Source organism: Diabrotica virgifera, chromosome 8, assembly GCF_917563875.1.
Source record: "Diabrotica virgifera virgifera chromosome 8, PGI_DIABVI_V3a".
Classification (NCBI taxonomy): Eukaryota; Metazoa; Arthropoda; class Insecta; order Coleoptera; family Chrysomelidae; genus Diabrotica; species Diabrotica virgifera.
In genome coordinates this window covers 44,101,818-44,117,323 of record NC_065450.1, presented here as the reverse complement: position 1 = coordinate 44,117,323, position 15,506 = coordinate 44,101,818, and the positions used below count along the sequence as shown (strand labels likewise).

Genomic DNA, 15,506 nt, shown 5'->3' with positions numbered 1-15,506 from the left:
CTGCGATTCATTCAGATGTTTTTGTGTGTTAAAATCTGCAATAGTGTGTTGTTTAGTGTGATTGTTCATTAACTAAAAATACTTTTCGGTTTAATGGATAATTTAACATTACACAAGCATAATGGTAACCTCCACGCAATAATACATTATTGCCGCGGTATAATCGGTTGGTATTTCATCTAAATCATAATTATTTTTTCTATATTTTCAAATAGGTAATAAGTTTCTGTTCGATATTTATAAAAAATGTACATTCTCTTCATTCGATTACAATATACAGTCCCTGGCCATATTATTATGACCACCTATGAATTTTTACAAAAATCAATTATTCCACTATTTAGGTACGTTTTGTTTAAAATATGATTTTTAAATTTAATTTTGTTATGCAATGTTAATGTTATGCATTAACTATAATATACTTAATAATAAACAGCAATAAAATATTTGAAAATACTACATATTTATATTTTTTTATTATTTTGTTGAACTTCTGACCTTAATCAGGTGGAAAATATTTGGGAGCTTTTAAAACGAGAAATTTCCAATGAAAAGGTCACTAACGAAATTGTTTTGATTAAAGAACTAATATATCGTTGAAACCATAATGACAAATTGAAGCAAAAAAAATTTACTGCATTCAAAGTATACCAAGAAGGGTACTAGCGGAAATCAGAGGGGGCTCAGCAAAATATTAAAAAAATACAAATATGTGATATTTTAAAATGGTTTATTGCTGTTTATTATTAAATGTATTATATTTAAAAATAAACACCAATAAAACCTGAAAAAATATCACATTTTTTATTTTTTCAATATTTTGTTGAGCCACCTTTAACTTTGATTAGCGCTTGTATCTGTCTTGGCATCCTTTGAATGCAGTTAATTTTTTTTTTGCTTTAATTTATCGTTGTGGTTTCAATGATTTATTAGTCCTTTAAACAAAACAATTTCGTTAGTGACCTTTTCATCGGAAATTTCTCGTTTTAAAAGCTCCCAAATATTTTCCATCTGATTAAGGTCAGAAGTTCAACAAATTATTAAAAAGTATATACTTAAACATCAAATGTTTTATTGGTGTTTATTATTAAATATAATATAGTTAATGTATAACATTAACATTACATAACAAAATTAAATTTAAAATTATATTTTAAACAAAATGTACTTAGTGGAATAGTTGATTTTTATAAAAATTCATAGGTGGTCAGGCCAGGGACTGTAAATCTAATATGTCAAATTCTGTCTTAGTAAAATACTTTATTGGTTATCTATTGATTATTTTAATAATATTAACTCATACAAATAATGTAAAACAAGTTTCAATCTAAAAATGTCTACGTCAACAGATCCAATATCATAAATACAAGCCCTTACATTGCCAACCATTAAAAATCATTCATACATAGAAGATCTTCCAAAAGTTCTTAAATCCGCAGACCCAGAGCAAAAAAAAACACCACAATAACAGCCTAGGGTACCCCCGTTAAAAAAGGGGGTACCCTAGTAAATACTCACTCCCTGAATTAATTTTTTTTACGTTCTGTGATTAAAAAATAAGACTACACAATTTTAGCCCGCCACCTTTTCCTCATAACCCAAAAACGTAATCTTTTTTTTTCGGTGGATTGCAATTAACTAAACAATTTCAAAAAATTCACACGCAGAGGCTTTTACAAAATTTGTCTATTTTTATAGACCCGTAGATTGGGCGTACATAACCTAAAACTATGATTTTTTTTTTTGAAAAATGCCTATAAATTATTTTTGGAGCTGGCTGCAGGTCTATTTTTTAAAGGTATTTATTTTCCATACCACCCCCTCTGTGGTTCAGTGGTAAGAGCGCCTACCTTTGGATCGAAATGTCCGAATGGTCGTGAGTTCGAGTCTCACCAGGGCAGAAATTTTTCGTTTATTATAAATTAATTACGACGCTAAATTTGATCTGACAACGAGCAATCCGAGTTCATTAACCGGCCATCCCAATAATTTTTTTCAATCTATTTCGAATAGAAAAAAATCTAGTGTACATTCTATGGACACTAGATCATTTGGTAGATAACGCGACAAAGGCGACCATTTATAAAGCTTAACGTGTAATCGAGAAAAATTGCATTTAACTTCATACATTTAATTTATAACAAAACTTTGAAAAACTCCTGATACAAGAATTAAAAAAAAGATTTTTCCATAATATTTGCTAAATTTGAAGTAAACGCGCCACAAAAGAGTTTCACAATTCAAACTGTATCAAAGTTACTCTTTTGTGGCGCGTTTTACTTCAAATTTAGCAAATATTATGGAAAAATCTTTTAAAATAAAACTAAAATTTTATTTTGCATCAAAATGAAAATACATTTTCGCGCCACGTAAAGGGTCGTTTAAACACAGCGATAAATCAAACAACTTATCAAGGTCAATCGAGTTGTTGCAACTTATCATTGTGTGTAAACGGTGCATCGCACAACTTATCAAAGTTGGAGTTGGGTTGAAGGTGGTATCGCATTGAATCGCAGCGTCTAAACAACGTTTCAACTTGTCATCACAACTAGTTGCTGTGACTTATCGTTGTGTTTAAACGACGCTTAAAGGATCGTTTAAACACAGCGATAAATCAAACAACTTATCAAGGTCAATCGAGTTGTTGCAACTTATCATTGTGTGTAAACGGTGCATCGCACAACTTATCAAAGTTGGAGTTGGGTTGAAGGTGGTATCGCATTGAATCGCAGCGTCTAAACAGCGTTTCAACTTGTCATCACAACTAGTTGCTGTGACTTATCGTTGTGTTTAAACGACGCTTAATATTCATATCAGATCTTTTGTAGCTGGAATATTGTATGCGCCACTCATTTTTACGGCGTTTAGCGGTTTTTTATTCTTGTAATATTTATTATGTACATAAGGTACAGAAGAATAAATTCATTATTTCATGAGTGAGCGATTTTAGAAATAAATCTCGAAACAGGTCGATTTTTATTTTTAAATTATGATTTTTTGACATATAATATATGATACGAGTGACGTTATCCGCGTGGGCGTGATGACGTAATCGATGTTTTTTTTTAATGAGAATAGGGGTCGTGTGAATTTTTTGCAGAATTAAATTAATTTACGCAAAAGAATAATGTGCGTAATTTATTTAATTCAAAATACATTTTACTGCTGTCAGAAAACAGAAATAAAATGTTTATTTGAAAAATTAACATTGCTTTTCGCTTAAATTAATTGTTCAAACTGCCAAGAGGCAGGTGGGTGGTAATAATAATAATATTGTATGGCATTTTTGCCGGGGAGATCCTTTCGGACAGTTCCGGCGCCATTTACATCTTTAACCCTGTTTTAAGTAAGTAGTGCCGATGTACACTAGCCCAGGGGGACCGACGGCTTAACGTGCTCTCCGAGGCACGGTGAGACGGCTCGTGTCATTATTGGAAATGAAAATGGTTTGTCTTTGGCAGGGCTCGAACCCACGTGCACTGGCGTATGAGACCAGCTATTATGCCGTTACTCCACGGCCGCTCACAGGTGTGTGGTGAAAATGTTTGATCTGATAGAGGATGAAAAAAGTCAAGGGCGGGTCCAGAGGGGGCCATGGGCGCCAAGATCCCCCTCCCGAAAATTGAAAAAAATTCCTGATAACGATAAGTTTTTAATGTCTTTATGGCACTTAAAAGTGTGTGAAAAGTGCTTTAAAACTCATCATTTTAACTCATTTAAGTCAGTGAAGTTTGGTCACTGAAACAAAGAATAAAGGAAATGCTACTATGAACCGAAATGGACTTCTGGAGAAGAGTAGCAGGCAAATCGAGAAGAGATCTGATACCAAATGAGAGAATACGAGAAATGATGGGAGTCGTACATACATTAATTGATGACATAAAAACAAAACAGAATGCCAGATAACAGGATCCCTAAACCGATTTTAACATGCACACCACAAAGGAAGCTGGAGGGAGGGAATTGAACAAGAACTAGAGGAAAGAGAAATCCCTCCAGGTCTATGGTTAAACAGAGAAGTAGGGCGGTTAGGAGTAGGAAGGCGTCGGAGAACGCTGTAAACCGATAGTACTATTAGTACTTGTTATCTCCATACTAGTGGCCGCCATACTAGGTAGAAGTATGTTCAGTTCCTCATGACTCACCCTGTATGTATATGACAAATAAAAGTTACGGATGAATTACTTACTTTACCAATAATTCAAAATAAACTTAATGTTAAGTGATTAAAATGTGTTTTTCTTTGTCATAAGTCATAAATACCTGGGTATGTATTTACAAATTTTGGCCGGGTATTTGGAGTTTCACTTGGACGGTTTCATTATCGCTGGGAGAGACCCTGAAACTGGTCAGGTGCATTTTTTATTATTAATAAGACTCTAGACGGTAACTCTGTGTTCTCCAAATACTGGTTTACTTCAAGGATGAAATATCCGTGAAACCCTTCAGTAAACAAGACCGCCGTCATTCATGATTTGCGATTATGTTCCAGAAAATAGGAAGATTTTTTAAAATTTTTCTATTGCTACAGGGCGAACATTTATGCACGTTATTTAACAGTCTTGTTGATTAGTCCACTGAAATATTCTCAACTGCTCAAAATTGAAAGAGAAGACGAATACCTTTTGCACATACCTATATCTTCGACCCTCAGGAATCCTAATCTGAAATTAGTTTTGCGAGAAAATGCCGAGAAATCCGGAAAAATCTGAAAATAGAGATTTTCCGCAATTTTTTCGAAAGCTACAATAGCTGGCGAAAAAATAATTAAACCATCGTGTTTATTGGACGATTTTACATAAAAATAGATGTTTAAATATTAAAAAATAGATCATTATAGTAATAATAATTATATAGGCTGTCCCAGAAGTAGCGGGACGGTCAAATATCTCGCGAACTATATATCGGGTCAAAAATCATATTTTTTAATATTTTTCAAAAATCTATCAAATGATACCAAACACGACACCTCCTCCACACCTGGGAGGCGTGGTGGGGGGTAATTTTAAATTCCTAAATAGGAACTTAGGAACCCACATTTTTTTATAGCAGATTCGGATTGCTTACGCAAAAATAAGTAACTTTTATTGGAGACTTTTTTCGAATTGTGGATAGATAGCGCTATAATCGGAAAAAAACTATCCTGCTACTCTAGTAGATAAATTATACGGTCTAATATCTCGAGAACTACACTTCCAAGTGAAAAACCAAAAAACACTTGTTTAATATTTTTCAAAAACTTTTCGAATAACATTAAATACGACCCCCATTCCATCCCATAGAGGTGGGAGTGGGGGTAACTTTAAAATCTTAAATGAGAACACCTATGTTTTATTGCAGATTTGAATACCTCATAAAAAAGTAAGTAACATTTATTCGAGACATTTTTTAGATTTGTTTATAGATGGTGCTAATAAATCGTATTTTTCCAATTACAGCGCCATCTATCAACGATTCTAAAAATGTCTCGAATAAATATTCCTGATTTTTATTAAACGCTTTTATTTAGTTCAATAGTTTGCGTCAAATTAGACGTTAATTTGACTGCCTTTTGTTCAACGCAAATAAATGAAAATTTGCAGACATATGCATTCGCGGGAACAATACACGAATAGTCAATAAAAAAAAATTTTTCATGTTTATTAATTCTTTAAATAAAAAACGATTTTAACGGAAAACTCTTTAATCCTCTTGTTTTTTGCAATTTAAAAACTTGAAACTTTTACGGATTGTATAGCTAATACATAACATATGTATGTATAATAATATAGAACAATACATAATTTCACTTTTTACGTTAATTGTTTACGTTATGCTTCCTTAATAAACAATAAAGTTTCAAATTTTTGCCGATTCCGACTACTTTTCATGTTTGTACGTCATATGTTTTATACATATTTTAATAAACATGACGATACATTTTAATGTTTGAAAAGTGTAAGACTGAAAAGTAAAAAATAAAAAAATATGAAAAAAAAATTTAAGAAACGGTTTTCTTTAGTTACGAGTGACTAAAATTAAAAATATTATAAAAAAATCAACCAAAAAGCAAAAAATAAAAAAAATTGAAAAATCTAACACATTCGTTAAAGAAAAGCGTGGGGCGAAAACCGTTTATTCGAGAAACACGAGCCACGCTTTTCTTTGACGGATGTGTTAGATTTTTTCAATTTTTTTTTTATTTTTTGCTTTTTGGTTGAGATTTTTATATTTTTAATTTTAGTCACTCGTAACTAAAGAAAAGCGTTTCTTAAAAAATTTTTCTTCATATTTTTTTATTCATGAGGAATCTGCAATAAGAAACGGAGATTCCTATTTAAGATTTTAAAGTTACCCTACCCCACCTTCATGGGATGGAGTGGTCGTTTTAGTGTTATTCGATAGATTTTTGAAAAATATTAAACACGTGTTTTTTAATTTTTCACTTGCAAGTGTAGTTCTCGAGATATTAGACCGTTTTTATAATTTATCTAGGGTATAAGGACACAGTTATTTCCGATTAAAGCGCCATCTATCCACAATTCGAAAAAATGTCTCCAATAAAAGTTACTTATTTTTGCGTAAGCAATCAGAATCTGCAATAAAAAATGTGGGTTCCTATTGAACATGTGGTGTCGTGTTTGGTGTCATTCGATAGATTTTTGAAAAATATTGAAAGTATGCTAAATTTGCAGTTACTCGAGCGTTATACCAAAATACCAGTTACCAAAAAAAGTTAAGTTTTCCATAAAGTGGGGGACTTTCCATTTTTAATCTAATTTTCCATTTCTAACAATGGTTTTTTCCGATTATAGCGCCATCTATCCATAATTCGAAAACATGTCTCTAATAAAAGTTACTTATTTTTATGTAAGGAATCCAAATCTGCAATAATAAATGGAAAATTAAATTAAAAAATGGAAAGTCCCACTTCAATAATGGAAAACTATTTGGTTTTAGGACCTAATCTTTACAATCCAATAGGTCCCCATAACGCTCAAGTAAGCATCTGAAAGCCCTCAATCGAAAATCCGTCAGTTAGGTTAAGGTCATCAACGTAAAGAAATAAAATAATTAAAGAACATGCTAGTTTTTACTCTTGATTACGTATTATATTATAAAATAATCATTCAATTAACACATCATAAGAAATATTGGGATAGTTGGATTGGTATTTAGATTGAATTTTTAATCGTCTATTTTTGTTGCAGGATACGCGTACATGAATGGGGATGTTGGCAAAGTGCCTTCAGGGGTGGTGTTCAGTACCGCCCCTGAGTCAAGCTCTGCCATGGGTACCCATCCAGACTATGTAGCCGTTAATGGGGTAGCAGAGGGAGCTGAGGGGCCTAGTCCTCTAACTCCCTCAGCTCCCCAAGAAAATGCCTCTCAGTCTCAGTCAGCTTATCCCTTGCCACAGCTTAAGCAAATGCTTGCACAGCAATTGGAATATTACTTTTCTAGGTGAGTCAGTCATTACTAAATATAAATACAGGCTTTTAGTTTTTGATTAGATATAAGAGAATGAAGGAAGCGCTAAAATCGGCAACACTGCTGTATACCATATTGTATTTTAATTTGTTAAAAAATGTTCAGAATTTATCTACTCGTGCCGATAGTAACAGATGTTACAGTATGTAAAACACTTATGTCCAGTTGCACCAACAAATAAACGATTGATTTGGATTGCCCGTTTATTTTAAAATATATGTAATTGTCAAAAAACTCTCAATTAAAAACAGAAATTTTAACGATTCTCCCGAAAAATATTAAATTTTTACCATCAAATATAATAACAGAACACTTTTCTTTTCTTTCGAAAAAGGTTAAAATTTAATATTTTTTGGGAGAATCGTTAAAGTTTCTGTTTTTAATTTGACAGTTTTTTTGACAATTAGGTATATTTTAAAATAAACGGGCAATCCAACAATCGTTTATTTGTTGGTGCAACTGGACATTAATCATTTTTTTTTGCTTTTCTCGATTATTAGTTTTTATTGCATAGCCCCTATATAAATTATTGTAATCACTGAATACATAATGAAAATATAATCCTATTAATTAAATTAATGAATAATTTAAGCGATTACGCAAGTAACGATTGTCCAAGAATATTAAAAAAACTAAATGAAATGGCCATCTCTATTTTGCTGTTGAAATTGATACCAGCTGTTGGCAACTAATACAACACAACTATTAGCCGTGTGCAAGTAGTTGGAGGGGATACGAGAAACGATCGTGCGCGAATAGCGGAGAAATCTTGCAACTTTCTTAAATAAATCATATTGTCAATTGAAATTGTCAAATTGACGTATATTTCATACATAGAGGTATATATTAACATAGAGGGAGCCTACCATCCGCGCTTCGTGACAAGATCTCATGGACTGGTTTGCGGTATCTCTTTCTAGCACATTGTATCGAGAAACTAAAATGACATTAAGTGTGAGTATAAGCACGGAAGGGGAGGACAACTGTCGCAGCTTTACTATGCGTAAGAGTGAAACAGCACTAATCCAAATAAAAAAGATGGTGTCGTCACTTCGCTCGGAATGACACTCTGTCTATGATAATCAGGATTGGACAAAAATTGGTTTTTTAGAAAAAAACAAAAAACACGTTTTTTTTTTGTTTAAAAACAATGTTTTTTGTTTTAAAACAGTTTTTTTCATCTAAAAAAAACCGCTGTTTTAAAACAAAAAAACACTGTTTTAAAACAAAAAAAAAAACGTTTTAATAACTTACTTCACTGGATTTCTAACGGGGATTCCCATAAACCTCAACTGGCACACCTATGAGATTCCCGCGAAGACGCGACCTGCGCGCACATGTGCGCACCAAAGTGAAAGTGAAGCTAACGGTTGTAGCAACGTGTTGGAACTGGAACTTCATAAAGCAGAAGCACGTTTTCAAATGGCTATAACAGATGCGCATTATTTAGCTTATTTATTAGACCCTCATTACTTAGGTCAGAAACTCACTGAGGTGGAAGTTGTTAGAGCATTGTTATTTATTTCGGATTTTCACCCAAATGTTATGCCCGAAATACTGTCATTTCGTGCCTTAGCACCGCCATTTAATGAACAATATTTGTTTGACAAAAAATACAGTAGACAATTTAAGTTCTTTAACATGGTGGCTATCTCAAAAACAGTTTATTTCATCGGAGTTGTTGCAGTTAACAACTCAATTATTTTCAGCAGTTGCATCCAGTGCTGGTGTGGAGAGGCTATTTTCTTCATATGGTCTAGTTCACTGGAAATTGAGGAATAGGTTAGGAAGTGACAAAGATGCTAAGCTAGTAACAATATTTCAACATTTAAATAAAAATGATCAGGGTTACAATAGGTTTGTTCTAGCATCAGTCTCAAACGGTTTGAAACCATCAGCGAATAGTGGACCAGCGCGAGTAGAGGGGATAGCACTGGTGACTGGTGTATTATGTTCTCTCACTGATCAACTGTTTGCTGACAGTTTCTGACTAGTTTGACTGTTTGCTAGAACAAACTTATTATTAACCGTAAAAGCTCATTATTTATAGTTTTTATTTTTTTAAGGAACATTCATTGTTATTTTTATTTTTTGTATCACATCAGTTGCAGGATGTAGAACTGTGTAATAGATGCTTTTGTAATTCGATAATTATTTACTTAATTTCTTAATTTTCTTTTTCTTTCAACTTCAATAGGAGCATTGGTTTAGTTAATGTTACTACAGCACTCAGCACTGTCTACCAGTACTAGTATGCTTGCTATCTGAATATAAATAAAGTTTAGTCAGTTACTTTTTTTTAGTTTTACTTTTTACTTCGCATTAACATTGTTATTGCACCTACTTACTCTATAATCTATGTTTGCAATTTTGCAAATTAGCAAACACAAATGTCTTATAAGAATGTTGTTTAAATAAACAATAATGAAAAAAACTATGATTTAAAACAATGTTTTAAAACAGTTTTTTTAAAACACAACTGTTTTTTTCCAGTGTTTTTAAACATGTTTTAAAACGTTGTTTTAAAAAGCTTGTTTTAAAACGGCCCAACCTTGATAATAATACTATGCCTATGATTTCATGCCTACTGTCATTGTAGAAGAAAAATTATATGTTGCTCCACAATATTGATATGATATGCAATTATTATATAAAAGAAAATTTAATTAATTGTATTTTGCTTGCAGTACTGCATTTTAATAATTAATTATATTTACTACATACAATTGTTTACCTTTTAATAACATAACCTCATTATTACTTTTTCTTCTTAAAATTTTTTTTGCCTATGGCCTTGACAAGTATCCAGCAACCAGGATTAATATAATTGGTCAATATAATTAAAAGTGCGAAAAATGTTGCTGAGCTATGAAAACAGGTGTCGCTTTTCCGAACTTGCACGGGCCCAATAATACACTTCCTAATGTTTTCGTCTAATAGCGCGTAGTGTTGCATTTAAATAGTGTATGTCTAATTTATGTACAAAGTGGATTCAGGAAAGGACACAACACACAAGACCATATATTCACCATGCAACAAGTAATAGAAAAAGCATTAAAGAAAAATAGAGAAATATATCTGAGCTTTGTAGACATGAAAAAAGCATTCGACTCAGTCAAAAGAAAAGATATATGGGAAAGCCTAAAGAAGAAGCAAGTAAGTGAAGAACTGATAGAAGCAACAAAGAGTATATACATGAAAACAACAAATACAGTAATAATATTAAATATACAGTCAGAACCATTTGAAACAACTCAAGGAGTTAGACAAGGGGGAAGTCTCAGCCCAGTGCTATTCATAAATGTTATAGATGAGATAGTGAAAGAATGTAAGAAAACTTTCAAGAAATACTGCATCGGTTGGAACAGAATGCAAATGATAAACGCTGAGTTGTGTATATTTGCAGACGACATAGTATTAATTGCGGAAACAGCAAAAAAACTGAAATACAACTTAGAGAAATGGAACCTAGAAGCAAGCAAATACAACTTAAACATAAACAAAGAGAATACTCAGATAATGAAAATATCAAGGAAACAAGGGGCGGAAGATCAAATAGAAGTAATGATAGACCAACAAAAAATAATACAGACAAATTCATACAAATACTTAGGAACAGTAATCAACAACAAAGGAGACATCGAGGACGATCTTAACAACAGAATGGAAAACACAGGAAAACTATTCCAAGCACTAAATAGAGGATTCCTTAATAACAAAGAAATATCAACAAAGACCAAGATGACAATATACAAAACAATATATAGACCTACGGTGACATATGGAGCAAAAAATTGGATATTAAACAAAAGACATCAGAGCAGAATTCAGACAGCAGAGATGAAATACCTCAGAAGAACGATCAGAGTAAAAAGAACTGATAGAATCAGAAATGAAGAAATAAGAGAAAGACTCAAAATCAAACCGATACTCGACTCAATCAAGGAGAAAATATTGGCATGGTTCGGACATCTAACCCGGATGGACAATAATAGACAAGTAAAAAGAGTGTGGGACGCCAAACCAATAGGGAAGAACAGAAGAGGAAGACTCATTAAAGAATGGAACAGTGACATTTCGCAGATACTGCAGAGTAAGGGTAAGACTTGGCAGGAAGCAACACAGATGGCATCCAATAGGAAGGAATGGAGAAAGTTCGTTAAGAGCTAGGGCAACTCAGAAGATTGTAAAATATTGTAATTTAATGAATTGTATTATAAACGGCCCAACACCGAAAGGTACAAATGGGTCTACTGATTAAGTAAGTATGTCTAATTTAAATCTAAACCGTCTGTATAATCATCTGTATTTAACGTCAAATAAAACGTTTCATCTAATTATTTAAGGCTATTTTAATATGTACTGAAACGATAAAATAGCCCAACGTGGACAGAGTGATTTTAGACGATAATAAGCCGGTTGTAACACAGGAACAATACGAAAGCCTCATTGCTCATTATCGGGAGTGTCGTTGGAGTGGGTATTTCTATGGATATGAACAATAGGTAGATAACAGTTTGACTAAAAATACAAGAAATATTGAATGCTACTAAATACAAAGATAAATGGGCGCCAATAAATAGTCGGAGAGATAGAAGCGGATTTTGTGCGTGATAAGTAATATGAAAAAACTATACGGGGATATGTTGAGTTAGTTGTGTACATGACTTTCACCAACGGCCGGAAACCAGAGTGGGGACCGAGGGTAGTTATAAGGGGTCAAAGTCGCGGTTTTTATTATTTTTTTTTGGCGCTCATGATCGAGATAGTGCACCAAAATTTGGGAATAGTAGGTCATGATGTAACTAAGTAAAATCTCTAGGGGCGCAACGCTGCGTGGCCGACAAAGGGGTGAGGGTAGGGGTGAATATAAAAAATATAAAGGGTTTTTTTGCGACGTTCATGATTGAGATAGTGGACCAAAATTTGGGAATAAGTAGACCATGACATTACTAAGTAAAATCCCCAGAGCCGGAAACCAGAGTGGGGGACGAGGGTAGTTGTAAGGGGTCAAAGTCGCCGTTTTTATTATTTTTTTGTGGCGCTCATGATTGAGATAGTGCACCAAAATTTGGGAATAAGTAGGTCATGACGTAACTAAGTAAAATGTCCAGGGGTGGCACGCTGCGTGGCCGACAAAGGGGTGGGGCAGGGGTGAATACAAAAAATATAAGGGGTTTTTTGCGACTTTCGTGATTGAGAGAGTGCACCAAAATTTGGGAATAAGTAGACCATGACATAACCAAGTAAAATCCTCAGAGCCAGAAACCCGAGGTGGAGGACGAGGGTAGTTATAAGGGGTCAAATTCGCCGTTTTTATTATTTTTTTGTGACGCTCATGATCGAGATAGTGCACCAAAATTTGGGAATAAGTAGGTCATGAGGTAACTAAGTACAATCTCCAGGGGTGGAACGCTGCGTGGCCTATAAAGGGGTGGGGGTAGGTGTGAATATAAAAAATATAAGAGGTTTTTCGCGACGTTCTAGATTGAGATAGTGCACCAAAATTTGGGAATAAGTAGAACATGACTTAGCTAAGTAAAATCCCCAGAGCCGGAAACCAGAGTTGGGGATGAGGGTAGTTTTAAGGGGTCAAAGTAGCAGTGTGTATTTTTTTTTGTGACCCGGCACAACATTTGTCCCCCACGCAGCGTTCCGCCCCTGGAGATTTTACTTAGTAATGTCATGATCTACTTATTCCCAAATTTTGGTGCACTATCTCGATCAAGAACGGCAAAAAAACCCCCATATATTTTTATACTCATCCCTGCCTATCACCCCTTTGTACCCCAAGTAGCGTTCCGCCCCTGGAGGGTTTACTTAGTTACGTTATGACCTACTTACTCCCAAATTTTGGTGATCTATCTTATCATGAGAGCTACAAAAAAAATAATAAAAACCGCGATTTTACCCCTTATAACTACCCTCATCCGCCACTCTGGTTTCCGCCTCTGAGGCTATTACTTAATTATGTCATGGTATACTTATTCTCAAAATTTTGGTCAATGATTGGTATTCTCAATCACGAACGTCGCAAAAAAACCCTTAATTTTTTTATATTCACCCCTGCCCCATCCCTTTGTCGGCCACGCAGCGTTCCACTCCTGGAGATTTTACTTAGTTACGTCATGACCTACTTATTCCCAAATTTTGGTGCACTATCTCGATCATGAGCATCACAAAAAAAATAATAAAAAACGGGACTTTGACCCCTTATGACCCTTCCTCCCCCACTCTGGTTTCCGGCTCTTGTGATTTTACTTATTTATGACATGGTCTACTTATACCCAAATTTTGGTGCACTATATCAATCACGAACGTCGCAAAAAACCCCTTATATTTTTTATATTCACTCCTACCCCCACCCCTTTGTCGGCCACGCAGACACGTCATGACCTACTTATTCTTAAATTTTGGTGCACTATCTCGATCATGAGCGTCATAAAAAAATAATAAAAACCGCGACTTTGACCCCTTATAACTACCCTCGGCCCCCACTCTGGTTTCCGGCCGTCGGTGAAAGTCATGTACACAACTAATTCAACATATCCCCGTATAGTTTTTCCATATTACTTATCACGCACAAAATCCGCTCCCAGCTCTTAGACTAAAATCTTAACCAGATATTTATAAAGGACTCAAATTCGTTACAAAATCCATAAAATCATTAAAAAGTATTAGGAGTAAATGCTCACTTATATGTTCCTATATGTAATGGAAAAAATATAGTCAAAATCCCTATCGACAGATAGAAAGGTAAAAGTATCAGTCTAAGTGCGATGTCACATCAGAAGATTGGAAAGGTTATTATCAAAATCTATTGACTGAAGATCATCCACAGCTCTTTTCGAAGATAATGACAGCATTTCCAGTCAGACGGTACACGACAATTAGACCGAAATCATTAGACCGAAAGCAGTAGACCGAACTCATTAGACTGAAAAGCACTTTACCGAAACTGCACTAGACCGAACAGCATTAGACCGAAATGGTAAATAAATTAAAAAAGTTAGATCTGTCTTTTTGTTTATTGTATTTTTTTGTATTATTTTATAATATATAGACTGTGTAAATTGTTACTCTGTACAGTCTGATATGAAATAATTTTTATCCGTTAAAGAAATTAGTGAAGGTAAAAATAAATTAAGGGTAGAGTGACTTAAACACCATTTTAACTGTTTATAATAACCATCCAAATACCATTTAGTTGTAATTACATTAGTCTTATCTCTTTTACTGCGACAAGTAAAAAGAACTGCTTTTCGGTCTTCTGCTGTTCGGTCTAGTGAGGTTTCGGTAAAGTGCTTTTCGGTCTAATGAGTTCGGTCTACTGCTTTCGGTCTAATGATTTCGGTCTCTTTACATTAAACCCAGTCAGACATCCTTTGAGGTGGGTTGACACGATCCAAGTGTACTTGGTTAAAGTCTGCTTCGAAGTTGCGCGCGCAATACTTGGAAGCTACATTGATCTTGTCACATGTTCCTCTAAGTACAATAGGGAACTTCATAAAATTTTAAATTCGATAAAAATGTTATAAATCACCACAGAACATAATTTAAAACATGTATCAAAAATAAAAAAGTTGTTGTTTTTGTGTTCCTTTTGGCCCCTAAAGCCGATTCTAAATTCAAATTAAAGCAGCTAGCCCAAAACTCGTCGTGACGTCATATGACACAAACAAAGTAAACAAAATTGTATATAATTTTAAATTAGACATTATAAACGCCAGTAAAAATACAGTATGTGACGTCATAAGTGTTTTTGATCGTTTGAACTATTTAAATACATAGAAATCTTGTACTTTTACAAAATGGCACTAAACAACACTTCTAGTGTTTTCTTTTTTTTTCATAGTAAACCTTCTTTCCTTTCCTTCAAAAACTGTACTTATCAAATTCCAATCTCAACAAACTGGTATATTATTATTACAATGACATACGATAAATATCATTAGAAAATAAATATTTTTCCCTTATTCCGCGACGATGAGCTAGACAAATACCCAAGTAGGTGGGGGCCAATAAACTAAAGAAGA

At 33.8% G+C, this 15,506-nt stretch overlaps 1 protein-coding gene across 4 annotated transcripts in view; it reads left to right on the top strand.

Moving 5' to 3' along the window:
• The window catches only part of LOC126889929 (la-related protein 4), a 233,660-nt gene that overhangs the window by 84,335 nt on the left and 133,819 nt on the right, over positions 1–15,506 (top strand). For all 4 annotated transcript variants that reach the window (XM_050658671.1, XM_050658668.1, XM_050658669.1 and 1 more), the window contains one exon: positions 7,191–7,443. In XM_050658671.1, coding sequence (XP_050514628.1) covers positions 7,202–7,443 — 242 coding nt within the window. In that variant the 5' untranslated portion in view covers positions 7,191–7,201. The remainder of the gene's footprint in view (positions 1–7,190; positions 7,444–15,506) is intronic.